Source organism: Coloeus monedula, assembly GCF_965178545.1.
Source record: "Coloeus monedula genome assembly, chromosome: 16".
NCBI classification, from domain to species: Eukaryota; Metazoa; Chordata; class Aves; order Passeriformes; family Corvidae; genus Coloeus; species Coloeus monedula.
In genome coordinates, this window is record NC_138796.1 from 8,065,041 (window position 1) to 8,091,358 (window position 26,318).

At 53.9% G+C, this 26,318-nt stretch overlaps 3 protein-coding genes across 5 annotated transcripts; 1 reads left to right on the forward strand and 2 right to left on the reverse strand.

The window, feature by feature from the left end:
* The first annotated feature begins 691 nt into the window (after positions 1–691).
* CIAO3 (cytosolic iron-sulfur assembly component 3) lies at positions 692–10,826 on the forward strand. The gene is made up of 11 exons (XM_082291910.1): positions 692–797; positions 2,196–2,291; positions 3,433–3,576; positions 3,818–3,950; positions 4,577–4,711; positions 5,004–5,122; positions 6,365–6,494; positions 6,728–6,800; positions 7,786–7,923; positions 8,892–9,049; positions 9,851–10,826. Exons 1-11 carry the CDS (start codon positions 732–734, stop codon positions 10,087–10,089), a joined length of 1,431 nt encoding a protein of 476 aa, XP_082148036.1. The 5' UTR covers positions 692–731; the 3' UTR covers positions 10,090–10,826.
* Positions 10,827–11,003: 177 nt separating this feature from the next.
* Positions 11,004–16,524, reverse strand: HAGHL (hydroxyacylglutathione hydrolase like). Of its 2 annotated transcripts, none has more exons than XM_082292454.1 (8): positions 15,549–16,524; positions 14,640–14,704; positions 14,446–14,563; positions 13,898–14,006; positions 13,636–13,739; positions 13,433–13,531; positions 13,267–13,346; positions 11,004–13,011 (listed from the first exon to the last, which is right to left on the reverse strand). In XM_082292454.1, the coding sequence occupies exons 1-8, from the start codon at positions 15,651–15,653 to the stop codon at positions 12,846–12,848; spliced, it is 846 nt and encodes a 281-aa protein (XP_082148580.1). In that variant the 5' UTR covers positions 15,654–16,524; the 3' UTR covers positions 11,004–12,845. The 2 variants fall into 2 exon arrangements, with proteins under 2 accessions (XP_082148580.1, XP_082148579.1); XM_082292453.1 differs by having other exon boundaries at positions 13,433–13,534.
* A 456-nt stretch (positions 16,525–16,980) lies between these two features.
* Positions 16,981–26,269, reverse strand: LOC309579249 (hydroxyacylglutathione hydrolase, mitochondrial). 2 transcript variants are annotated; one of them, XM_082292452.1, is made up of 10 exons: positions 26,150–26,269; positions 22,889–23,070; positions 22,407–22,471; positions 21,448–21,565; positions 20,357–20,465; positions 19,406–19,509; positions 18,890–18,991; positions 18,531–18,610; positions 18,005–18,126; positions 16,981–17,787 (listed from the first exon to the last, which is right to left on the reverse strand). In XM_082292452.1, the coding sequence occupies exons 1-9, from the start codon at positions 26,223–26,225 to the stop codon at positions 18,027–18,029; spliced, it is 936 nt and encodes a 311-aa protein (XP_082148578.1). In that variant the 5' UTR covers positions 26,226–26,269; the 3' UTR covers positions 16,981–17,787; positions 18,005–18,026. The 2 variants fall into 2 exon arrangements, with proteins under 2 accessions (XP_082148578.1, XP_082148577.1); XM_082292451.1 differs by having other exon boundaries at positions 16,981–18,126.
* Positions 26,270–26,318: the final 49 nt, after the last annotated feature.

Consider the following 26,318-nt stretch of genomic DNA (forward strand, 5'->3'; position numbering starts at 1 on the left):
CACTCTCCCTGAACTCCAACTGTTCCCAGCCCTAAATCCTGTCCTTAAGCACCCCCTCAGCCCCCGGCTGTGCCGACACCTGCGGGGATTTACCTCAGGGGAAGAACGGGAAGGTTTAACCCTTTCGTGCTGCACGCAGGGTCCGATAAATGAGCAGGTACCCAGCAGGAGCTGCCCCACCACCCCCGTCCCAAACGGGACACAGGAGCCGCAGGGGGAACGTCACCTAATTGTGTACCTAATTCTCACAAATTATATTATTATTCTTATTATTATTACTGTTAACCTTTCAGAGCCTGAAACATTCGCTGGCATTTAATTTTGGGGTTCCCCTTGAGGCAGGAGATTCTCAACAGCCACCATGGTGTGCGTGAAAGAAGAGCAGCTACCGCCAAATTTTCCTAGCGCTGACACCTTTATATTTGTTTAGGACGCCAAACGACCTTCTACATTATTAGTTTATTCCAAAAAAATAGCAAACAGAGCAAAAATGCCCGATTTGATATTACAGTTGCGGCGCTGTGGCGGGCCTTGTTACGACGGTGTGGCGGCTCGCTTTGCGGCGCTGTGGCGGGTCTTGTTACGACGGTGTGGCGGCTCGCTTTGCGGCGGTGTGGCGGGCCCGTTGTACGACGGTGTGGCGGGCCCGTTGTACGACGGTGTGGCGGCTCGCTTTGCGGCGGTGTGGCGGGCCTTGTTACGACAGTGTGGCGGCTCGCTTTGCGGCGGCGATGGCGGCCCGGTTCAGCGGGGTGCTGCAGCTCACGGAGCTCGACGATTTCATCGCGCCCTCGCAGGTGGGGCCGCGCCGGGGCTGACAGGGCTGGGGACTCCCGGGGTCGGGGGTTCACGAGGCTGTCAGGCCCTGCCCCCGCCGCGGGACCCGCGGGGCGGACCCTGGGGAGGGCGCGGACCCAGCCCTGAGGGGAGGCGGGGGGTGCCACCCTCAGCTCTCTTTGCCCCTCGCGCTGTCGCCGCGCGGGGAACGTGCCCAGCCCCCTCAGACCTCTCCCCTCTGCGGTTGGGAATGGAAAAAGGGATAAAACCGAAAATTCCGCGCTGTCCCTTCCACTACCGCGCAGGGCAAGGATCCGGAGCAGCCCGAGATCTTGGAGCAGCAGCCGAGTCATTCCCAGCCCGATCGGGAATAGCCAGCCCGAGCCATTGGCAGCCCGATGGGGAATAGCCGTGTGCTGTGTTAGTGTGGGGCCTCCCCGGTTAAAGCTGGAGCCTGGCCGGTTGCCTCGCAGGCGTTCGGAGGGAGTGCACAGCGTTCGGGAGGGAATGGGCAGCGAGCGGGGATCGGCTCTGCTCCTGTCGGAGGCTTCAGGCGCTGGGTAAATGCGGACTATTCATCCTGGATGTGTTTGCTGAGAAATGCAGCAGAAAAACCGAGCCGAGATGAGATGAGTGGAAAGGGAAATAGCAACCCCTGTTAGTTCTCCGTGTAGGACTTGGGTTTCCGAGGGAATTCTTCACGTAAATAATGTGCTCTGCTTTCGTGTTTCAAGGGAAGAATCAGAATGAGTTGTTCCTGCGAGGCTCTGAATCCTGCAAAGCGTAGCAAAAATGGATTAGTTTAGGGGGGAAACCTAAAGCTGGCAGAGGAAGGATGGTGAAAGGCAAAGGAGAAGTGGGACAGGGAGTCACGGGGTGCTTAAATAACAAAAACTGCACAAAATGCAGAAAAACCCTTGGGACTCGTGCTGGGACACCAGAGCGAAGTGGCAGCAGCCCAGCCGAGCTCCTCAGAGACCCTTCTGTCACAAAATAAAACCTCGGTGGCAGCAGGCACACGCTGGGCACTGACCACACCTCCACGGGCTGGGATCTACAGCCAGGAGTCAGGATTTGCTCCCAGATTTTAGGGAGGAGGAGGAGGGGGAGGACCGGGCTGGCCAGGCTCTGTTCCTGCCAAGGCTCCAAAACCAGAGCTGAGTTCTTCAGAAAGAGCAGCAGAATTATCCTGTGGGTTTGGGATGATGCTGGAGAAGTGTTCTTCCTGTACAAAAGGGGTGAGAAGCCTTTGCTTTGACATTTTTCTTACAGTGCTAAGAGAAACTCAGAGAAAATGCAGCCTGTTTTGAGGGGGAGGAACCAGGGTCACTCCAGAACTGGTGTTCGATCCCTTTATTTCTGTTCAGTGCCCTCTCCCTTGCTCAGCTCCTCACTTCCAGGCTTTGCTCCTCTTTCAGGAATGCATCAAGCCTGTAAAAGTGGACAAAAAGCCTGGAAAAGCAGCAGCAAAGATCAAAATCGAAGCCGATGGAAGCTATTTCCAGGTCAATCAGGTATGTGGGGTCTTTTGTTCAGTGGGGTGTAAAAAACCTAGACAAATGAGTGTATTTTAAGTATTTTAGTCATGTTCATCCATTTAATTCTTCAAAGAGAACCAAGGTGCTGCTGTCAGCATTCTTGTATCTTTTTTTCTCTTTAATTTATAATCAATAATTCCAATTTTGTGCCACTTTTGCGCTCTGAAACACTGCCATTAATTACTCATAATTACTCATAATCATATTAGTATCAGAGAAGATAAGCTGAGATTGTATTAAACTTTAATTTATAAGCATTTCAATTTATAAATTCATTTCTAAGCAGTCATTTTATTTTATAATCAGTAATTCCAATTTATTCCAGTTTTTTATGCTCTGAAACACTGCCATTAACTAGTGATGATTTTCAGTATAAGAGCAGATAAGCTGAACATTTTATTTATTTTAGCAATATTTAAAGATTGGCAGTTCCAGTTTTTTTGAGACATCATCTTTTGTGCTCACTCACAGAGAGATTTAACCAAGATATTTTAAATAAATCTTGCAGTGTTCTTTTAAAAATAATATTTCAAAGTCTTTCTTTAAAAGCTTGAAGAATCCAGAAGCCTCCTGCTTCCAAAATTCAGGCTGAGTTTTTCCTGTTTTCACCAAAAAAAGTTGGCATTGCTCAGTTGACCAGGCTGGGAATTCCTCTAGGAATGGAACTTTGAACTTTAGCCAGATTTTGATGTTAAAAAAAGGGGATACAGCACTTCCAAAGGAGTCTGGTTCCTTATTTTGAAACTTTAATAGCACCTCATTTCCTGGTCTGTTCCTGGCTTTATTGAGGAGTGATGATTAGAGGAGAATCTCTTGGGAAAACCAATTTATTCAGGGCAGATATAAGGAAAAATATTCCCTTCCACTGCCTGGGATGAAGTTGGTCTGGGATGAAATCCCTCAGCAAATTCCCCTTTCTGTGCCAAATAGTCCCATTAAAAGCAGCAAACTTCAGGGGGCTTTGTCCTCATCTTACTAAAAATAAAGACCTTTTTAAATGATAAACCAAAGGCTTCAAAAGAGCATCATCTTCATTATTATTTGCAGTAAAGGGAGGGAAACTGCTCCTTAAATTCTGTGCTGGGATCAGAACTGAGCCTGCTCTGTTTCTTTGTAGGATGGGGAGGCACAAAGGCTGGAAAAGGCAAAAATCACCCTGAACGATTGCCTGGCCTGCAGTGGCTGCATCACCTCAGCTGAGAGTGTTTTAATCAGCCAGCAGAGCCACGAGGAGCTCTGCAAAGTGCTGGCTCTCAACAAGGTGGGTCCCTCTCCCCTCTGCAGAAAACCCACAGGAAAAGGGAATTTCAGAGCCCTGAAGGATCCCAGGCTGGTCTTGCTGCACTGGTGTGGTTTATTCTCATTTTCTAAAGAGTTTGGAAGGATTTAATTAAATTTAATTTCATTAAATTCCTGCCTCAGAGCGAGTGTGGGAGATGCTCTGTGGTGCTGACAGTTGTGCCTGTGCCAAGTTCATTTGGGATTGTTTGGTTTTATCCCAGGCTGCTGCTGCCAACGAGCAGAAGCTGGTGGTGGTTTCTGTTTCACCCCAGTCCAGAGCCTCCCTGGCTGCAAGGTGCAAACTGGGGGTTCTGGAGACAGCAAAGAAGCTGACCACGTTCCTGAAGAGCTTAGGCAAGTGTGGCATTGTGTTCTGAGGGGACTCGGGGCTGAGGGTTCAGCACAAATGGATGGGGTTTAACCCCCACGTGGATTCCAAACTTTCCACAACTTCAGTCGTGTAATAAACTTGGAGTAAGGGAGGGAAAGCTTGGAAAAAGGAGGGAGAGGGATTTTTTTATAAGGGCAGATAGTGACAGGACAAGGGAAATTATTTATACTGCCAGGGGGCAGGGTCAGATGGGATATTGGGAAGGAATTCTCTGTGAGGGTGGGGAGGCCCTGGCACAGATTCCCAGAGAAGCTGCCCCTGGATCCCTGGGAGTGCCCAAGGCCAGGCTGGAGCAGCCTGGGGTAGTGAAAGGTGTCCCTGCCCATGGAACTGGCTGATCTTTAAGGTCCCTTCCAACCCAAACCATTCCATCATTCTATAAAACCTGTAAAGAACCATTTAAAAGAACTTTACATTTTAGATTTCCATCTCTCCTGTCACTTCTGCTCCTCTTGCTGTGCTGAAAACTGTTCCCTCTCAACTGCAGGCCTTGGTGCCTGTAACCAAGTTTCACTCTGGTTCAAGTGGAAGTTTTTGTGTTGTATTTTGCTGTATCCTGTGGGTTTAACCCAGCTGCTGTCCTGCCCAGGTGTGCACTACGTGTTTGACACAACCTTCTCCAGGAACTTCAGCCTCCTGGAGAGCCAGCGAGAGTTTGTGAGGCGCTTCCACAAACAAGCAGAGGACAAAAAGGCTCTGCCCATGCTGGCCTCTGCCTGCCCAGGTATGGGTTCAGTTACAGCTGCAAGCAGAAATCCAGCAGCTGCTCAGAAAGGTGGAAATGGAAGTTTTTACCTGCAGGGATTATTCTCTTCACAGCACAGAGATGTTGGTGTTAAAGCAGTGGTGAGACATCTCTAAAATGAATTTGGTGTTACAGTTCCTGTGCTTTTTGTGCTGAACTGAGGCTGAAAATGGTTATTAATGCACATTAAACCTGGGGTTTGGGGAGAGTAAGCAGAGTAAAGGCTTGCTTCTTATTTGTTCATTTAATTTGCTGATTCTGTTCCTTCCAGGTTGGATCTGCTACGCAGAGAAAACCCACGGCAGCTTCATCATTCCCTACATCAGCACCACCAAATCTCCCCAGCAGGTCATGGGCTCCTTGGTCAAGGGCTACTTTGCAGAGCAGCAGGTAAAGCTCTAAAAATGCTCTTCTTAATGGAAAACTCCTCAAATTGGAGACTTTAGGCTGAACTTTTAAAAATTTTGCTCTATGTTACACACGTTTAAGGGTCAGTATTGCCTTGCAGAAGGCAGCAAATCGTTCTCACTGAGTGACCCCAAGCCAAGGCTGCAGTCGGTGCTTACGTGCAGATCCTGGCTTGTCTAAAAATGATCCCTCATTCCCATCCTGATGGATGTTCTGTTTCTGTTCTTAGTCTGTAACCTTTGGAATCTTTCCAGATGGAAGCTGGATATCCACAGGCTGGAGTTTAAACAAACAGCCTGGATTTGGCCGGGAAGGAGCTGCAGCACCCAGTGGGATTTATTGTGGGACTTACTGGCCACTAACGAGCAGTGCTTTGACACTTACATGAGGCAGATGCTGGCAGCTGCAGATTTGGGACAGAATTTGGCAGCTTCTGGGAATATTTGGCACAAGAGACTGAAACAATGGCCTGGGGTCAGTGACCTGTTTCCTCAGGCTGTGCTTATTTCGTGCATGATCCCGAGGTTCTTGTGGGACTCCAGACCATGGCCTGGTTGCTGAGCAGGGGCTGAGCTGTGGGAGCAGGGAGGAAGTTTATTCCCTAATGGCTTAATTAGGGATTGGCTTCTCTGCCTGACCTTGGATCATTGCACTGGAGTGGGGGAAACTTCCTGGAGCTAAAAGGAGCCTCAGGAAAGATGGAGAGGGATTATTTCCAAGGGCGTAGAGTGCCAGGACAAGGGGGAATGGCTTGCCACTGCCAAAGGGCAGGGTTAGATGGGATACTGGGAAGGGATTCCTCCCTGTGAGGGTGGGGAGGGGCTGGGATGGAATTCCCAGAGAAGCTGTGGCTGCCCCTGGATCCCTGGAAGTGTCCAAGGCCAGGCTGGACAGGGCTTGGAACAACCTGGGACAGTGGAAGGTATCAGGGGTGGGATTGGATGGGCTTTAAGGTCCCTTCCAACCCAAACCATTCCAGGATTCCATGAAACCTGTGAAGGACCATAAATGCAGGCACTGACTGCAGCTGAAATTGGCTTCTAGGGGTGAAATAATTTCATTTATGTATAAATATATAAATATACACAAATATTCAGTAATAGGGGGGATTGTTCCAGGGGCATTGAGGCATTTCCACCACTCTCCTTTGCTCCTGGAATGCAGCTCCCTCAGGACAGGGAGGATTTTGGCTGCTCCAGCTGCCCAGCCTTGTCTCTCTTGCAGCACCTGCCCCCTGACAGGATCTACCACGTCACAGTCATGCCCTGTTATGACAAAAAGCTGGAGGCCTCCAGGCCAGACTTTTTCAACCAGGAATTCCAGACCAGGGATGTGGATTGTGTCATCACCACAGGTAAGCAGATCCACAGGAGATTCCCAATTCCAGCTAATTCTGGGAGCCGCAAAGTGTTCCCTGGCTTTAGTAACTCTTTGCCTCTGACAGAGGTTGGATATTGATCTATATTTACATTTTAATAGTGCAAATCATGCCCTGGTACAATGCAGATGCAGTTTAGGGACTGCTCTGTGGGGTTTGTTTTGCTGTATCCCAAAAATAAGAGCTCTTTGTGCTTGGTTCTGCTCTAGGAGAAGTGCTAAAGCTGTTGGAACAAGAAGGAGTGTCCCTGCCAGATGTAGATCCTGGTCCCCTGGATACCATGTAAGAACAAAATCTCATTTCAGTCATGTTCTCTTTCCTGCAGGATTGAGAGAGTTCAGAATTTCCTTTTTCCTGCTGTTTTACACAAGTGTGGTTGCACTTGGTTTGGTTTCTTGTGTCACTTGAACCAGTACAACTGGGAGTTTAAATATTTCATGTACAGAATATGGTGGATTTCCACTGGACAGTCACTCCAGCTCCTTTCATCCCACAAAAACCTGCTTCAGGCTTTGGGAAATGCGAGATTCTGTCCCAGTGATAAAAATTTCCTGAAGCAAAAGCTATTGCTGTGCTGTCCCTGCTCCTCATTACCAGAGCTACTGCAAAGATCCCAGAAGGAAAGCAGAAATAACAAATATTTAGGTCACTGAGTTAATCTCCAGGAGACTGTTGGTAAAAAATGACACTTAAGACATGTCAGATGAGCCTGGGGTTGTTGAACTGAAGAGGAACATCTGGTCAAGGGCCAGCTGCACACACTGGGGTGGGGTGGAATCCCATTCTGTGGTCTGAGGTGACAGCAGGGCTGGTTCTGCACTGAGCACCCAGAGCTGCCTTTGCTTCCTGGTGAGAGGAGCATCCCCAGAGCTCCTGGCACATAAACACCAGAAAGGTTCATTAGCAGCACCTCTCTGAACTATACAGGATGTTTCATTATAGAATATGGAATCCTGGAATGGTTTGGGTGGGAAGGACCTTAAAATCATCCAACCCCAACACCTTCCACTATCCCAGGCTGCTCCAAGCTGTGTCCAACCTGGCCTGGGACACTTCCAGGGATGGAGCAGCCACAGCTTCTCTGGGCACCTGTGCCAGGTGACACAACTCCCACTGGGCACCACGAGGCTCTGGAGCTGGTTCCCAGGAGAAAGGGAAAAGCTGGAGCTCAGCAGGAGCTGCTTTTTGGCTGCTCCCATTGTCCTGAACCCCCTGGAGCTTTGTTTTATCCCAAATCCCTGAAGTTGCTGTTGTCTCCTCTCCGCAGGCTCGGCGGTGCTGCAGCAGAGGAGCTCAGCACCCACCGTGGCGGGGGCTCGGGGGGGTACCTGGAGCACATCTACAGACATGCAGCCCAGGAGCTCTTTGGGATCCACGTGGACTCAATCCAGTACAAACCTCTCAAGTAAGAAGCTGAAATCCTACAGAAAACTCAATTTTTCTGGAATTCTCTCCTTGCTGTGGGGCCGAACCTTTCTTTGCAATGTTAAACACTTCACTTCCAGGCCTGAGAGCTGGCTGCTCCCTCCCCCAGCTGCTGAGCAATAAATCAGCCAGTTCCATGCAGCCCTTCCCAGGGAGAATTCCAGCCCCTTTCCCACTCACACGCTGGAGTTTGGCCTGATGGATTTTTCCACTGACAGTTTTTTGAATAATTGAGAAGGCAGAGCTGTCATGGAGCTGGGATTCCTCACCTGGGATCAGGCCAATCAAGTAGATTTGTCACTAATTATTGATCCCAGAAAACCTTGGGGAGGGGCTTTGGGGCTCTGTTTAACTGTAATGAAACAGGAAATAAATCATCTGAGTTTGGGCACTGAGGCTCATCCACCTGAGATTCCTTCTGGCCTCCCAGTTCTAATTTAGTGTATCCCTTGGAATTAATTATATCCCTAATGAGCAGTGTTTATGTTTAGGATTCCCTCATTTAGGAAGCAGAAAAAGCAGTCTCAAATACTTGATAAAAATCAAATTACTTACTTTTTTATCAGGAGCAGGTATTCCCACTAACCTTAGGAATCTGGAATCCTTCAATCAGGCTTTGTCCCCATATTTTATGATCCAGTAGAAGTTAAAAATCCCCTCGGGGGCTCCATTAATGTTGGCTGAAGGAACTCAGGTCTGTTACAGGGAGAGGCTCCATTGGCTGAGCTTTATCCAGCACAGGTGTCCTTCAGCAAACTCTGCTCAGGTGCTTCAAACAGTCCTGGAGAAGGCTCTGGAAGGAATTCCTTCATGTTTCCTTTGGATGGCACAGAACTAGGACAGCTCTTAAATGAGATTCACAAAGAATTTGGGTTTAGCACGGGGCCCTTTGAAGTTTAAAATAGAAATTCATTTGGAGAAGACATTTGCTCTGCTCTGCTCCCTCAGGAACAAGGACTTCCAGGAGGTGACCCTGGAGAGGGATGGAGTGGTCCTGCTCCAGTTTGCTCTGGCCTATGGATTTAGGAACATCCAGAACCTGGTGCAGAAGCTGAAACGCGGGAAGTGCCCCTATCACTACGTGGAGGTCATGGCCTGTCCCTCAGGTGAGGCTGCCCAGGGGCACATCCAGGGCTGGGAGGAGCTCCAGGGAATTTAGTGCAGGAAAAATGGGTGATTTCTCACACTCTTGAGAGGTGTGACAGCCACAGCATCACAGATCCAGAGCTGTGGATTTTCCTACCTCTGAGCCAGTAATTCCTCAGGATTTAAGGAATTGCAGCTAAATTCCATCACACAATTGATTAATTGCTTCTAAGGAAGATTTCCTGAGCTCTTTGGTACCTGAGGGGCTTTTTCCCCTAAAATTGCCCAAACATGACCATTACACGTTCAGAAAATGCTGCTGTGGCTGGTGGAGAAAGTCACTTCCTACCTATCTTATCCCATTTTCCTTTTCCTGCCTGCTTGACTCCCTTGGGATGTGCTGGCAGGGAGCAGGGGCAGCCTGAGCCCAGCCTGGGCTGATGCTGAGGGGCCACTCCTGGCTCTTGGAGCTGCTCCTTCCCAAGGATCCACACAGCTCTGGGAGCCTCCCGCTGCTCAGCCCAACTCCCAGAACTTTTCCCTTTCCTTCGGCTGAGCCCCCAAGGCTGGACTCACCTGGATTGGGCTCTGGCTCTGTTCTGGAGGGAGGAGATAAGAGCAGCAGCTCTGGCAGATTCCCAGCTGGAGCCAGCCCAGGATCTCCCAGCCCCAGGGCCCTGCTGCTGAGAGATAACCAGGGGTGAACCTCAGGTCCTGAGGTGTTTTCATTCCTGCAGCTCTTTGCAGGAGCAGAGGAAATCAACTGGAATTTTTTTAGGATGGTTTTCCTGCTGAAGTTCTTGATCCCTTTTTTCCCCCAGGCTGTTTGAATGGAGGAGGGCAGATCAAACTGGAGGGGGAATCCAGCAAGGAGGAGCTGCAGCAAGTGGAGAGGTTGTACGAATCTCCAAGGGCTGAGATTCCTGAGGAAAACCAGGCTGTGGGGGAGCTGTACGAGCACTGGCTAGGAGGCTGGGGCTCAGAGAAGGCTCTGGAAGTGCTGCACACGGAATACCACGCCGTGGAGAGGGCAAACACTGCCCTGAACATCAAGTGGTGAGGGCTGCCAAGCCCAGGCAGACACTCAGTGCCTTCTGAACTCACATTTGGGATTCTCCAAGGACTGCTGGAGCTCTGTGCAATTCCTGCCTCTGGCACTGCTCATTCCTTCAGCTTTAGGATGAGGGGATGTGAATAAACTCCAAAGTCTGACAGAAAACACATCAAGAGAGGCAGAAATGCAAACCAGGCTGGAAGGACTGACCCTGCACTGCTCCAACAGCCCCATTCTTGCCAGAATGGAGGAATTCCAGGATTTAAAGTTCATCTCCAGACTGAGCTTTGTGCCACATCCCAATATTCCTCCCCCAGGCCTTGCTGGATTGTCACAGCACTCAATTCTTTGGATGCCTCTGCTGCAACATCCTCATTTCATTAGAAATGGTCTCATTAGGCCTGGAGTTCTCACATTGCACTGCCCTGCAGCTTCTGTGCCCTCAGAGGGGGGATCCAAAGCCTGGGCTCATCCCTGGGGCTGGATCAGTGCCTGCTGGAATGGGACTGGAGTGAATGCTGCAGAAAATCCTTGTAATTTCTTTTCCTTAAATTATAGTAATTTATACCAAGAGCAATTACATCTCTCTCTTTTCTTCCCAAACACACAGCAGGGAGTCACAGAATTGTCCCACTTAGCCACCCTCAGCAGCCACTCACTGAGGGATAATATCCCTAAATCCAGACAAAACAGGCAGTTACTAGTGGATAACATCCCTAAATTATGAGAAAATAATTCCTGACCTTGTGACTGGCAGGAACCAAAGCCTCCTCTGCACTTTATTCCAATGAATCCACAGAGCACATGATGATTTTCATGTTTTTAATTAAAAACTTTCCATTTTTCAGGTGTTGCTGATTGTTAATGACCTCACAGTGTTCTAAGGCATCAACCTCCCACTGCTGCCCCCTTCCCACCCTCCTGAGGAGCAAATTGGTGCTTCCAGGGAATTCCCTTCTCCATGCAGAGATTTGTAACACCCAGGGGTTTGCTAAACCAGAAAACATCTTTGACAGGGAGAGGCTCGAGCCTGGAATGCTGAGACCATGGATCAGTGCACAGCACAGTTGGTGTCTGCTGAGCATGTGCACATCAGCCCAGAAATGCACAATCAATTAAGCTAGACTAGCTGGAAATTAAATAATCAGGGCTCTACATTTTGTCACTTCCCCAGTTCCCAGGTCACCAACACAAACAGAGGTCACTGAAGCTACCCAGGACACCCTGGGATCCCTGTTCTGGGCATTCTGGGTGGCTCTTCCTGCCCTGGCACCAGGAACAGCTGGAATCTGTCCCAGCTTTGAGCTGTGGAGCAGGCTCAGAGTTGGTTAAACACACAGGTTAAACACACCCTGCTCCCAGGATAAATCAAATTCCAAAGGAACACCCAGGTGACATCCACAACTCCAGCATTTCATGTAAACTGAGGAATTCAGGCCATGGTACCAAGGGAGCTTTTGCAGCTGGATCAATCCTTCCCCTTCCATGGAGGGGAGTAAATCCAAGCTATAACTTAAGGAAAAAAGAAAACCTTGTTCCAGTTTGTAGCAAAGGAAAAAGCCCTAAACCAGACTCCAGTGGCAACAAAGAAGTTCACAGTCCACACATGAAAAACCCTGAAATCAATTCTATTCCAGTGCTGGAAGCTGCCATGAAACCCTCATTTTCTCCACAAAAAAAAAAAAAAAAACAGGGAATGACTTTACTGGTGTAAAGTGCCTCCCACACCTGCAAATAAAACTCTGCTCCTTTCTCAGCTTAAAAATAAGTAAAACACAGCCCTGATTTTGCACAAAGTGAAGGCTGGGGAGGCCTGGAAGCCCCAGCTGGTCCCCAGCCCGAGGACAAGGCAATGTCCACGGAGTTGGCACCAAGTGTTTTCCAGTTTTTATCCTGGAGAAAGCAAAGAGCAAGGCATGCCTGGCAGCTCTTTGGTGTTTGCTGCCTAAAATCTGTCCCACCTGGGAAAATCCCTCCCAAAGCCAGAGGGGTTGGGGCAGATCGTGGACACCCCATCTGTCTGAGGGCTTCCGAAGGCAGCGACTGGGTCACAAATCCCTACACAAATCCTTTTATGACCTACTGGAAAAATTGGGGAAAAAAGGTGGGACAAAACCCCACCCAAACCCTGCTGTGATGAAGGTTTTGTTAGCACAGGGCTGGAGTTGGGTGGGTACCAGTGACACCAGTGGCTTCCCAGCTTCCCGTGGGGATCCAAGCCTCCACCCCCATCCCTGGCCTGAGAGAGGCCCAGGGTGGCTGGAGCAGGACAGGAGGGCCAGGAGGGCTGCCAGAGGTTCCAGAGCCACGTGGCTGCATCCCACAACCCCTGGGAATGGGATACAGCCCCCAGGCCTGGCAGTGCAGGCAGGGGAGCCTGGTGGTCTGTGCGGCACAGCTCCACCATCCCGGAGCATTCCAACTTTTCCTTGGCTCCCTTCTGTGGCCACGGGGCTGCAGGACGTGGCAGCTCCTGCACTGACCCCAAAATTGGGAGTGTCCCCTGCTCCAAGCCATGTCCTGACCCTCTGCTGGCAGCAGCCACATCCCAGCACCAAGGGGGGGTCACCACAGCCTGGGCTCTCCAAAGGTATCCAGGTGCTGCTCCACAGGGAACTTCCCAGGCCCGGGGAGCCGGACGTGGTGCCGGAGGGGGAGCAGAGCAGCCTCAAACAAGCAGGTTAAAAACAAAAACCAGTCCCCAGCTGGGAGTGAATCCAAGCTGGGCACAGCCAGGAGGGAGCCCTGGCACCATGGGGACGTCACTTCTTCTCCAGGAAGGGCCCGAAGAGCCCCCAGTCAAAGGCCAGCATGGCCTGGGGGTTGGGCCTCTCCTTGGGCTTCTTGAAGTTGTCCCTCTCGGAGCGCAGCATCCTCAGCACCTCCACAGGGTCCGTTCTGCCCGTGAACCTCTGCACAGGCTCCTCCCTGCAAGGACAGCCCTGCTGTGCCCATGGGGACAGGATGGGACCCCCACCCTGCTGGGATGGACAACGGGGACAGTCCCATCCTGTGCTGGGCCCTGCTGGGGCACACGGGCGGCCTGGGCTGACCCCATGTCCAGGCTCCCTCCCCTCGCTTTGGGCTCGGATTTCCCACCGGTTCATGAGGCCATCAGGAAAAGGGATGATGCTGGAGGGGAAAGGGGAGTGGATTTTGGGGCAGGGCCCCAGCACAGCTTACGTGACCCGCAGGAAGGGGTTGTACAGGAACTCCTCCTGCAGCGTGGAGGGCACCGTGGGCAGGTCCTCATCATCGCGCTGCTGCCGAGGGAGCAGAGGAGTCCAAATCCTGCTGCCATCCCACACCCCCCAGCCCCTACCCCGGCACAGGGGGCACAGCCACCTACTCTGGCCCATGCCAGCTTCTCCTTCACCATTTCATTCTCTGGCTCCACCTTCAAGGCAAATTTGAGGTTTCTGACGGTGCATTCATGGCCACAGAAAACCTTCTGCAGGAGACAGCCGGCATCAAACCCGCTCCCGGTGCCAGATCCGAGCCCCCTCCTGGCTCCAGGAGCCCTCCCCAGGCTGGGAGGTGTGGGACACTCACCGTGTCCTTGGGCAGAGTCCCCAGGATTTGGGTGAGGTTGGTGTGCATCTGCTCCGCCGTCCCCTCAAAGAACTGCCCGCAGCCCCCCACAAACAGGGTGTCACCTGTGGGAAAGGGGGCTGGGCACTGAGGGACCTCAGTGCCAGGGATGGGGGTGCCAGGGAGTGCTGGGATCACCCCAGGAGCTCTGAGTGTGGGGGACAGGCAGCACACAGGGAGTGTGTCCCCAAACCCATGGGGAGCACATGGGTGGGTGGGATACCTGAGAATAGAGCCGGAGCATCCGGAGAATCGTCCTCCCACATGAAGTAGCACATGTGGCCCGAGGTGTGGCAGGGGGTGAAGAGGCACCTCACCCTGATGGCCCCAAACTGGGGGGAGAGAGGGTCAGGATCCCACTGAAGGGGACAAACAGGCCCCCCCAAACCTCTCCATGCCCTGCCTGGAGCCCAGCAGGTCACAGATCAGATAGGGGGTTGGATGGGTCCTGGTGTGCCTGCTCTGATGTCATTTGGAACCCGGCCCCAGGAGAGGGTGGGATCATCCAGCACAACCCCAAACAGGCTGAGGTTGGGATGAGATTTCTCCTCCATCCCAGCTTTGAATCCGTGGGGCCACATCTGCAACTGCCCCAGAGCACAAAGAGCCGAGTACGGCCCAGCAGCACCAGCCCCACTGGGGACCACGGTGCCACTGGGGACAGTGTGACCACCCCACTCTGCTCCCCACTGGGGACCTTGGGGACCACCAGGCAGGACCCGTGTGTGGGGTCTGAGCCCCGAATGTCCCCACACTCCTGCAGCCACGCACCGTGAGCTCCTGGCCATGGGTGACCTTGTGCGTGAGGGCCCCGATGCGCTCGTCAGCACCGAACACCTGCAGGCCGGGGAAGAGCTGGGCCAGCTCCTCGTTGCCCCTGGCGTGGTCCCTGAGGGCAGAGGAGGGGATTGGGAATGGGCACTGTCCCTATGGGGACATGGCCGCCCCGACCCAGCCGCACCTACCAGTGGTGGTGGGTGGTGAGGATGGCCCTGAGCACCACGTCCTCCTTCCTGATGATCTCCAGCAGCTGAAAGGGACCCAGAGCAGCGGTGAGTGGCAGAGGAGGTGACACACACACACACACACACACACACACACACACACACACCCCCACCCCATGGCCGTGTGGCGCCGGGCAGAGGAATCGCCCAAAACCCCGTGCTGAGGAGCCGCAGGGTGACGGTGGGACACAGGTGTGACCCTATCGTGCGGAGTGGAGCAGGTGGATGGGAACAGATTCCCTGGGAACAGTGGCATTTGTGGCCGGTGCTTTCTTAGTGGAGGCACAGAGGAGAGCACGGGGTCACTGCCACTGGCCACAGCGAGGGCCACATGGCACTGCCAGTCCCGGCACGGCTGCCAGGAGGCTCCGAGTGCCAACTTAACATTCACGGCCAGGAACAAACCCTCGGCTGCTCCCGACTCCGCTCCTCCAAGAGGAAGGAAATGTCCGAGTCAGCACCAAACGCTTAAAACCCGCGACAGCGCTCGCACGCTGAGGGGGTGGTACAAGGGGACACCGGGCAGAGGGACACGGGGGTCATAGCGACCCCGGCCGCTGCCTTCCCGGCTCCTGGGAAACGGGACTGGGCACGGGAAACCCGCTCCAAAGGGCTGTTCGGGGTTATTCCCGCTTGCTGTGGGGTCTGCAGGGCTGCGGCACGGGGAGGGAACGGCTGAGGGAACCCGGGATCCCCGCGCGGCCCAGGGCAGGGGGACAGGGATCCGCACCCCACATTCCATCGGGATGGAGGGGTCTGTCCTGCCGGTGGGATGCTCCATGTCCGCACGGATACCTCCGGTGTGGGGCCACCGCCCCCGCGAGGGACACGCCACCCACCCGGGGGGAGGGGGGGGGGGGGGCCGCTCACCCTTTTGGGGACCGCGGCGTCCACGGCGACGGCGTCGCGGGTGCTCTCCTCGATGACCAGGTACATGTAGTTGTCCTCCAGCACGGAGATCACCTTCACCTTCATGGCTCGGCTCCGGCGCCGCCCGGGGACACGGCGGGGACCCGCGGGTGGGGGTGGTGGGGGCGGCCCCACGCAGCGAACCGGGAACGGGGTGCGGGACCCCGGCGTGTCCCCAGCGCCACCCCCGGGCGGTCCCGGGGCGGTCCCTGCCGTGCTGCGGGGCGGGTCACGCAGCGTGGGGCGGGGAGAGCCCGCACGGCCCCGGCCGCTCCCCCTGCGTCACCCTGTGCCACCGCGGGCTCCCACAGCACGCCCTGACACCCCCGGCGCCGGAGGAAGGAGGGGTCCCAGCCCAGCCTCCAAAATCAGCCCCTGCTCCCAGTGCCAGCGGGGTAAAAGGGGAGGGATGAGGGGCTGCTGGCACTGGGGACACTGGTGGCACTGGGGGGGCTGGTGCCCAGCAGGTGATGGAAACACCAGCGCGGAGAGAAGGTAGAGTGGTCCGGGACACTGGAACTGCTGATGGGTGGTCTGGGAGGGGCTCTGCTCCAGGAACAGGAACCCACCCCGAGCACAGAAAGCACCAAAGGCACAGGGGGCAGGAGCACAGCTGAGCTGCGGTGCCGTTTCCAGCCGAACACAAGTCCTGGGGCAGGGCTGATCCGGGCCCCCAAATTGAATTGTTGAGGTTAGAAAAGGCCTCTAAGAGTCCAACCATTCCCCCAGCAGTGCAAAAGCCACCACCAACCCATGTCCCCAAGTGCCACATTCACATGGCTTTGCAATCTCTGCAGGGATGAGGACTCCACCCCTGCCCTGGGCAGCTGTGCCAGGGCTGGGCAGCCCTTTCCAGGAGGAATTTCCCCAATATCCAATCTGAACCTCCCCTGGCACAGCCTGAGGCCATTCCCTCTGCTCCTGTCCCTGTCCCCTGGGAGCAGAGCCTGAACCCCCCAGCTGCCCCCTCCTGTCAGGGACTTGTGCAGAGCCACAAGGTCCCCCCTGAGCCTCCTTTTCTCCAGGCTGAGCCCCTTTCCCAGCTCCCTCAGCAGCTCCTGGTGCTCCAGCCCCTTCCCCAGCCCCGTTCCCTTCCCTGGACATGCTCCAGCCCCTCAGTGTCCTTCATGTCCTGAGGGGTCCAAATGCCACTTGTGAGGAGGGAATGGCACTCACAGGCACCAAACCAGCGCTGAAGCTGCTCTGTTCTTCTTTCACAAAAATGCAGCTGTCACAAGACCTTGACTAAAGCCCCTGAGGTTCCCAAAATGCTACACCCACTCACCCCAGGATTAGGTAGAAAGACACTTCCAGTTGGTTGACCTCAATCTCTAGTACAAAACCAATAAATTAATAAATCTGTGAGTTAAAGAACCCCAGTTCTCCCGAGTGCTCCGTTTCCAGCCGTTATTTATTTCCCCTCTGTCCCAGCCCTCAGTACAGTCACATCCACCAGTACAGTCACACTCTGGTGTGGCAGCACAGCATTCCATGAGGCACCACAGCTTTAGGTATCACTTTTCTTTCTGAACTACATAAAATTCAGCATTTTAAAGCAAAACAAGAGCTGGTGCCACCCCACAGCCCTGCTCACCTGGGGACAGGTAACAACTGCTCCCCTGCCGCGTCACTCACAGGTCCCCAGATCTGCTGCCAGGGTCTCACCACTGCTCTGTGGGACAGTCACTCACCTGGAGTGGCTGCTTCTGGATTCTGAGCCATCAGACAAAGCCCTGCTCGGTTTGTGGGGCTGGCACAGGTCACACACAGGTCACAGGGAAGAGCGGGCAGCGGGTTCATGCAAACAGGCTCGGGACTGAGGGTACAAGCAGAGCAAAGCCTGGGGAGGTTCCTGCAGCCCATGCCAGGGATGAGAGAAGCTGGATGGCCCCACGAGCCAGACCACCCTGTGGAGCTCCCAAATTACACCCTGAACCAGCACTGGCACAGCAGGTCTGTCCCTGGGACTGGTTTTAGCAGAGCCAGAAGCAACATTCAGAATGTTGAAGTAGCAGCATGGAAGAAACATTGAAATCTTCAGCTCCTGCGTTTGGTCCCTGCTTTAAACAAAGACATCTCAGTCCCACCTTCTGCATCCACATCAAGCTCCCACAAAAATAACAGGAGCTTCTTCCTAAACCTCCAGGTTTGATCCTTCCCAGCCCAGCCTCGAGTCTCACACCAACACGTGCACAATGATCTGCAGGTGACACGGGACAGCTTGAGAGACAACAACAGGAGCATAAATATTCTTCATCATAATATAAATATGCTGTAGAACATCTCAGCAAGGGCAAAGTGCTTTTTTTTTTTCCTTAATTAAGACAAAATAAAAACCTAAGTAAGACTTGTCTCAACCACAACAGAAGATTTGACTCCTAAAACATCTGAATGGTCTAACTGATGCTTGAACTGACATTAAAGTGATGCAGGCAGTGCTCAGTCCTTGGGCACTCGGAAGTTGTCCTTCTCTTTCCTGATGGCCCCCATGGCCCGGATGGGGTCGGTCTCCCCAGCGTGGTCCTGGACTGACTTCTCCCTGCCAGGAGGGAAGAGCAGGGACAGAATGAAATCCCAGCTGTGGAGGCACCAGGATCAAGTTTCAAGGCTGCACTTCAGGATCAAGGACTAGGCTTTGGCACAGCTCATGAGCCCTGGTTTGAAGGTTCAGGGGCAGGAGGAAATTGCACTTTGGTGCCCCAACAGCATCTTCTGCTGGATGAAGGAACAGGACACAACAAAGCCTGTTCTGTCTGCTGAGTCAGGGAATGATGCTCACAACCCTCAAATCCAGGAACCTTCTGCCAGGACAGCCAGTGAGAGTTCTTGGAGGCATCCAAACAGGAATGTGGGAGGCAGGAGAGCAATTCTCACTTGGACACCTCCTCCTTCCCACACCCCCTCCCACCGCCAGGGCCATTCCCAGCCCTCAGTGCTCCCTACCTCACTCGCATGAAAGGGTTGTAGGTGAACTCCTCGGCAATGGTGGAGGGGATGGTGGGCTCTCCGCTGTCATACTGGGCCTGGAACAAGGGAGACAGTGCTGCTCCACCAGGAATTCTGGGGAACAAGGAGTGTCCTGTACAGAACACGGAGTTTCCAAGCAGGGAATGTCTCCCCCAGAGAATAAACTGCCTTCTCTGGGCACAGCCAAACCCCAGTCCCCTGGAACACAGCATCCTGCAGCTCCTGGCTCTTAACTCCCTCTGTGTCTCCCCAGCATTTTCTCCTCTCCTCCATCTCCCCAGCAAGGCTCTGTGTCCAGGAAAGTGTCAAGTCCAGAGGAAGGATGAACAGCTCACCTTGGCCCAGGCCAGCTTTTCCTGGATACTGGTGTTATTGGGTTCCACATGCCGAGCAAACTTGAGATTGTTGATGGTGTACTCATGGCCACAGTAAACTCTCTGGGAAGAGCAAGGGACAGTGACACCAGGGGACCCCAAAGGCACCAACAGGGAGTGCCAGGTGCCATCAGCACAGCAGGAACAACACAGTCAACCCAACACCCTCCTGGAGGGTGCCACTGGAGACAGGCACAAGTGCTAGCACTCAGGAGGCAGGACAAGCTGCCAGTTTCACAGATAAAAGAGCCCCATGTCCCACCTCAGCAGCCTTTAATGACCAGCCCCTGCTCTTTCCCCACAAGCACAAGCACATTTGGGGCAGGCACTGCCTTCCCAGAGGACTGCAGCTATCCAGAGCTCCCAGGGTAAGCATTCATTCCTTGCACACACGAGAGAGTCTCTCTGAACAGCAGCATTTTCTCTGATGGGTGTGGTGGTTTGGGCTGGCTCACACACAAAAGGAGAGGTTTGTACCGTTTTGGGGTCCAGGCTGCCCAAAATCTCGATCAGTGCCTTGTACATCTCATCCGGGGTGCCCTCGAAGAACTTCCCACAGCCAGCCACGAACAGGGTGTCACCTGCAGGGGTGACACGGCATCAGGCCCACACCAGACCCCCCACACCCAGCTGAGGGCTCAGTCCTGCCATCATTTCCTCTGCACAGCAGCAGGAGCACGGGGACAGCCAGGCTGTGCCACTTGGTGCCACATACACACTCGTGGCAAACGTGGCTTGTGAGGCAGGAAACCCCAGAGCCTCGCCAGGCACACCCTGCCAGCACCTCCCTACCTGTGGGCAGCCCCTGTCCCCTCCTGTCCCTCCTAGAGGGGACAAGGAACACTTCTTCTTTGCTGTGAAGTTGAACAAGGATGAGTTGCCTCTGTTTTCTCCCCAATGTTCCCTAAAATCTTGTTTAAGCCTCTTTCTCGTCCATGCAGGAGCTGGTGTGAGCTCTGGAGAACACAGGGATGAGGCACAGCCTCAGGGAAGGGGAATCCTACTCCCCAAACCAGGATCCAGACCCTGGGCATCAGCAGTGAAGCACCAGCCCTCTCTTACATCCCTGTTCTCTCCTCTCTCTGCTGTTAGACGTGAGCACAGATACATGGGAAAGCAACAGGGTTTGGGGTCAGCCAGTTTGGCCTGAGACAGGAAACCAACAGCTCTTTTTTCCAGGAAAAAAATGCTGGATGTAGGATTCATCCAGGGCTCGCTCCTGATGTTGCCTGCAGGGTGTCCAGCCTTGCTTTACAAACCCAGAGGGGTTTCCCCAGCTCCACCTACAATTCCTACTTGGAAAGGGGGCCAAGGTATGGATGTTAAGCAGCTGCCCTGGCAGGAAGGGACGGACACACATCCAGAGCCAGAGGCACCCAGGCAGAGGGGGAGTTTCTATTTTTGCAAGGGAACCTCCCAACTCCTCACCTGTAAAAACTGCAGGTGGCTCGGAGCTATTTGGCTTAGTCACATAATAACAGATGTGTCCAGAGGTGTGACACGGCGTACTGAGGCATTTCACACTTAGAGATCCCACCTGGGAAGAAGGCAGAACACTAAAGCTGAAGCTGCTGTTTGCTGGCAATCGCATGGTTAGAAAAGAACTGCAACTCTTAGTGCTCTAATGGTCCTAAATTTGCCCCAGTCTGGCCAGGAAGCACCAGCTCTGCTCCTGGGAGAGCCCAGGGAGGGAGGTCTGTGGCAGGGACTGGGAAGGGAGCTGTTTCCTCCAAGCAGGTGTCCTGACAAAGGGAACTGCCAGATCCTTTCATTTCCATGCAGAGGGACTCAAAGCCTGGCTGGCAGCAAGAGCCAAGAGATCCAGAGCAACAGAGAATCCTAAACAAAGCTAATGAAGCATGAAAAAAGCTCCAAACCAAAATGGAGCTGAAGGGGAGAAGTGGATGACACTGAGGAAAAGGGAAGGATCAAACACAGCCTCATCTGCCCACCTTCCCTGTGCTCCCTCCTTTGCTGCTGCCCCTCCAAGGGTGCACCCGAGGCCAGCAGTGCCATTCACGCCTGCCTGCACTTTCCACAGCAGTTTGTGTCACCTGCCAGCTCTCCTGTAAACAAACAGGCTGCTCCCAGCCAGGCCTGCTGCTTCCAGCCAGGAAAAAGCCACACAGACAGCTGACACTGCTTTCCTCAGCCCATATTCCAGCCGTCATTCCCACAGGAACACTTGGATTTGTTCAGTGCTCACCATGCTCCCGGCAGAGCACAATCCCTGTCCTGTCACACACCTGCTCTGCTCCCCCAGATAAGGCAGGTGCCCAGCAGCACAGGGACACCCAGCATGTCCCAAGTGCCTCAGTGCTGTCCTCACACAATGATCAAAACAAGGCAGAGCGGCCACAGTTCAAGGGCTGGGAAAGGGGGAAAGCTGCATTTAAACCATCCACCACATCCCAGGGGTGTTCAGAGGTCCCAGAGCTGCCCAGCTCAGGTGAGAACACACCTGTGCAGCTGTGACACGAAGAGGGGATGCCCAGAGTCCTGCAGGTCCCTCCCTTTACCTTGAGAGCTGTCAGGTGGGACACTCTCTGTGTCAGGGCCCCCACCCTGCTGTCCCCCCCGTACACGCGCAGCCCCGGCTCCATCTTCACCAGCTTCTCATTGCCTCCAGCATGGTCCCTAGAAGGGGAAAAAAAGGGATTTGGGCAAGAATGAACACAAATTTAAGGTCATTGATAGTGCAGTGGTAAGCTCCAGGTGATCATTTCTGATCCACCCCTCTCCCAGGATCTAGCACTCCTTGTATCCAAGGGTAGGCCACGTCAACACGAGTGGAGATCATTTCTCCAGTAATCAGGGCAGTGGGGGGGGGGGGGGGGAACAATCCAGTCCATCCCCAGTTGGGAAACAGCAGCCTTAGGGGCTCACAGTAACCTCTCCATTAACTGGGGCAGGGAAGGAATGGGGTAAGTGGCAAACGTGCAATCCAGCATCCCACAAAACACCACAGAGCAGGCACACAGACTCCCCACAGCTCAGCACTCGCTGTGCTGCTGGTTTGTCCAGCTCAGGGCTGTTTGTTTCACTCTCCAGCCACAGAGGCGGCTCCACTCCGACCCATGGAGAGGTTATTCTGGTTCAGCACTGCTACAGCCAAACATTCACTTCACACCCCTGGCAGAGCTGATTTGCACCTGGGGTGATCCTCCCGCAAGTGCTGACTGCAGGACGCCTCATGGGCCTGTCCTGGCACCTCAGCACAAATGTGCTCCCTCCCACACCCGACAGCTGCCTCCACACCCAGTTACTGCACTGACTCCCTGGAAGAAATCAGGATTTTAAAGGTGAAAGGCACTGACACAGAGCTCATGGCCTACACAATGCATCAGGTCAGAGCAAGGCCAAAGGAATGAGCTCTCATCCTTCTTACACCTCAGCTGCTGCTCAGAGATCACCTTGATCCAGAAGAGCAACAGCTCCTGGCTGTGTTTGTGTGAGGGATCCAGGACAGGGCAGTTACCAGTGGTGATGGGTGGTCAGGACAGTGGTCAGCTTCACGCCGTGCTTTTTGACTGCATCCAAAACCTGCAGGATGAGGGCACAGAAGGAGAGTTACACCTCCCATGGAATGAGCTGGCACCACCCCTAGTGTCACCTGGACATGAGGTGTGAGAGCCACACCAGCAGTTCTGCAGGGAGCTCATCCCTGTCCAGGCTGGAGTTACAGGGAAGGACACAAGGTCTCTGATGCAGCCAGATGTGACCAAGCCCCAAGTCCCATTTCCTCTTTTTTGCCCTACATCAAATTAAGGCCAAAATCCCAAACCAGGTCAGTAACCCCTGGAGTGAGTGAGGGACACAGTAACCCCTGGAGTGAGTCCTGGCTGTCCCTGTGTACAGCCAGTATTTCCTGCCTTTCCCCCACTCCTGAGTCAGAGTGTGGCTCATTCCCTCTTGGATGCAGCAGCCTGGAAGGACATCCCAGAGCCAAGGCAGTGTTACCTTCTGGGGCTGCACGGGGTCAACTATGGCAGCCTCCTTGGTGTCCTGGTCGATGAGGAGGTACATGTAGTTGTCAGTGAGGGCTGGCAGGATTTCCACCTTCATGTCGACCTGGGTGACTGTCTTGGGCTCCCTCAGCTCGTGCTCTGTGTGCAGGAACTTAGCTCGCAGCTGTGCTGGACCTGGGCACCCAAAAACAGCCAAACCTCAGCCATGGGAGGGGGACAAGTGGGACAGGGCATGGTGGGGCCCCTAGCTCACAGAAGGACAGTCCAACCTTGTGGGCTGCTGTGTCCTTCAGACAAGAGGAGCAAGGCCACCACAGGACAAAGCCTTGTGCCCCTCAGGGCTCTGGTGCTCCACAGCTGCCCTGGGAAGGACAGGACACTTTGCTTTCCACGCAGGGAAAACTCTGTACTTGGACAGAGAGGAGATTTCAAGGGGCAGGAAAACAGAATGGTGCTGGCCAAAGGTCAGCCTGGGACAGTGACTTTGCAAAAAAAGCACAAAGGGCATGTTACAGCCAAAAAACAAAAAGGAAGAAGGGCAAAAAAAAAGGAGAAATACAGAAATACACACACTGCTCCAACAGAAATATCCAATTTGTTATCTGGGGAAATGTCATCTTGCACAGCACAGGGAGAGAAGCCAGGCTCTGCAGGGGAGCAAGGCTCCCTACCTGGCCAGGTAAGAGGCACACACAGGGCTCTGGCTCATGCCTGCCCTGATGCAACACCAGTGCTTCCATGTTTGCTTTTGGTTCAATGTTTAATCAGATCCAAGAAGCAAATTCCAGATGCAAATAACCTGGGCCCCACTGCTTGATGCACAGGTACATAGGTCTTAAAGAAACAACCAACCCTAAGAGGTTTTACTGTGTAAAGTAAAGGAAGGGAAGCAAAGAGAATGAAGTCTTGCATTGCTGGGGCCCTGCAGTTCAGACTTGAGCTCTAACACTTGCAGGGAAAGTGGCACCAGTCCCTGCAGGTCAAGAATTGTTGTCTGAGCATCTGTGAGGTGTTTGCACACCCCCAGAGATGCCTGTGCCAGCTCAGACACATTTTATTCTGCACCACTGACTCTCCCGAAGGCTCCCGACCTTCCTGCTTCACCTCCCTCAGTGCCAAAGGGAGGGGTCCCCGTGCTGGCAATCACCTTACCCCACTGTCCCCAGCCAGCTCAGCCTGCCCACCCCTGATAAGAGCAGCTCTGCAGGAACCCCACAGACCTGCAGCTCCTCGGGCTGCAAAGCCCAGATCAGGCTCTGCCTGGAGCCATGGAGCTGCTCCTGCTGCCAGCCCAGCCTGGGCACGGGGAACTGTCAGGGCCCTCTTTCACAACTGTCCTGCCCAGAGCTTCTTCCCCTTCTACCTCCACCATCCCTGCTTCTGCAGGAAGGGAAATCAGAGAAATTAAACACAGTGCTCAAAAAAAAAAAAACAAACAAAAAAAAAAAACACACAACCCAAGGCACAACAGAACAGGCACACATTGGGTATTTGATGGTGCAGACACACAGCATTGAGAGAAGCATCCCTATCTGCAGAGTGTTCTTCTGGAGAAGCCTCCTTTCAAAAAAAAGAAGAACACAAAAAAAAGCCCTTACTATTTTTTGATAGGAAAAAAAAACGCCCAAAAAAACACTGCTCCCCAAGAGGCAGCACTTTTGGATGCTGTCAGCCACAAGAGTTATCTATACCGGGTGCTTGTTTGCAGGCCTGACACCAACTAGGAAAAAAAAATACAACCAAACAAAAGAAAACCCAACCTTAACTTCAACTCAAAGGAATATTCACATACTTAAAATGCTTCTTTCCTATGAACCATCTCTAACCTTGGCCCAGATCCCACGGTCTCTTTGCCTGTGCAATTCACAATTCTTACCAAACAAACAAACAAGCTGCGCCACATAAGGAAATGTTTTTCAACATGTAATTTCAACAAAGGAATGAGAAAACATCCACCAAGAATGAAACTCACGCGTTGTGAGTTGCCATCTGCAGCTCAGCTGCACCTCCCCAGCCGGCCCAGGAGCAGAGCAGTGAGCTCTCACGCACTGCTGAGACCTGTCCAGCCCAAAGGAGCTCCCCGGGTGATGCTCAGCCCCTGCCCCGGCCCAGCACTAACTCAGACCGCTGGCACACACACAGCTCTGCCCCAGAATTAATGCCCAGTGACTTCATTCTCGCTCAGCTTTGTCCCACGTCCCTTCTGACTGAACGCCTGGAGCAGAGGAGTGGGAGAGCAGCCGTCAGTAGACTCTGAATCACCCACTTGAGCTTCCTGGAATGGTTCTTTAGCACAGCTGGAGCGACCAAGAGGAAAGGCTTTGCAGCTGGAAGTGTTAATGTCTTCACGGAAACGCGTCCGTGCTGGGGACAGACCGCAGGCAGGTTCCGTCGGAACCGGGCTGCTTCGTGCATTTCCTCCAGAACTTTTGAGGTTACTCTCTTTATTACATAAAAGAGTAGGAAATTCCTGTTTCAAGCAGGGCTGTCACTCAGAAATGACTGCACGCCCGTCCCCTTTGCTGCCTCACAAGAACCACGTTCACTCTTTACACTCTGCACGCAGGGATTTTTTGGATACCCAACGAGTTTGTAGCTCCAAGAAAGTGGTCCGAAGCCAGGGCAGCTCCCACTCCCCTTCAGCCTGCCGTGCCGGCAGCGTGGAAGGGGCAGCGTGATCCCCGTGATTCCGGGAACTCGGGAGCTGCCACTTCCTCGGTTTGACATTCCCACACTGCAGCAGCAGCGTGTCCGCGTCTGGCAGATAACCCCCAGGGATTCTCGCTCATTACAGCCATGTCTTAAAACCCAAATGATGCAAAACCATCTGGGGAGACTTCCCAGAGAGCCCAGGCTCTAAGTCTAGGATAGACTTTGAGAATTTAGGCCCGAAACGCAAACGCGAAGCTCGGACAGTCTAGGGTTTGTTTCCATCACCAGAACAACCTGTCACCCGCCGAACCCAGTCTGGACGCCAGCCCTGGCCCCCATCCTCCTCCTCCCTGAGCACTGACCGGCGCTTTGGAGCCCCGGAGCTCCGCAGGGCCTCCCCGATGGGCTCCGGACGGCACGGCCCTGGCTGCAGCCGAGCAGGTACTGCCCTACTCGGGCCGTGAGTCAGCGCGAAGGCCGGGCACGCCCGGAGCCGCGAGGCACAACCCGAGAGCCCCAGCGCAGCTGCGGGAGCCGGGGCTCCGCACGGCCCCGCTCCGCCGGCCCCGCGGCCCTGCTAGGGCGCACCCAATGCACGTACCGGCTCGGAGGACGGCCCCGAGGACGGCCCCGGCTGCCAGGGCGGTGCCGAGCCCCCGCCAGCCCCCGCAGAGCATCGTGCGCCGCGCCCCGCCCGCCCCGGTTACCTTGTGCTGCCCGCCCCGGGAGGCGGCGGCAGCGCCGGCACGGCCCGGCCCGGCCCGGCCCGG

What these genes read in the sequence shown, in the direction of transcription:
- CIAO3 (XM_082291910.1), top strand. Translation starts at nt 732, where the DNA reads ATGGCGGCCCGGTTCAGCGGGGTGCTGCAGCTCACGGAGCTCGACGAT. An exon ending in AAGTGCTGGCTCTCAACAAG is followed by an intron (nt 3,577 to 3,817) that starts GTGGGTCCCTCT and finishes GTTTTATCCCAG; the next exon opens with GCTGCTGCTGCCAACGAGCA. An exon ending in CCTGGTCCCCTGGATACCAT is followed by an intron (nt 6,801 to 7,785) that starts GTAAGAACAAAA and finishes TCCTCTCCGCAG; the next exon opens with GCTCGGCGGTGCTGCAGCAG.
- HAGHL (XM_082292453.1), bottom strand. Translation starts at nt 15,653, where the DNA reads ATGAAGGTGAAGGTGATCTCCGTGCTGGAGGACAACTACATGTACCTG. An exon ending in ACGCCGCGGTCCCCAAAAGG is followed by an intron (nt 14,705 to 15,548) that starts GTGAGCGGCCCC and finishes GGTCCCTTTCAG; the next exon opens with CTGCTGGAGATCATCAGGAA. An exon ending in CCCATGGCCAGGAGCTCACG is followed by an intron (nt 14,007 to 14,445) that starts GTGCGTGGCTGC and finishes CTCTCCCCCCAG; the next exon opens with TTTGGGGCCATCAGGGTGAG.
- LOC309579249 (XM_082292452.1), bottom strand. Translation starts at nt 26,225, where the DNA reads ATGCTCTGCGGGGGCTGGCGGGGGCTCGGCACCGCCCTGGCAGCCGGG. An exon ending in ACCCCGTGCAGCCCCAGAAG is followed by an intron (nt 22,472 to 22,888) that starts GTAACACTGCCT and finishes CTCATCCTGCAG; the next exon opens with GTTTTGGATGCAGTCAAAAA. An exon ending in AACCCTTTCATGCGAGTGAG is followed by an intron (nt 18,127 to 18,530) that starts GTAGGGAGCACT and finishes CCCTCCTGGCAG; the next exon opens with GGAGAAGTCAGTCCAGGACC.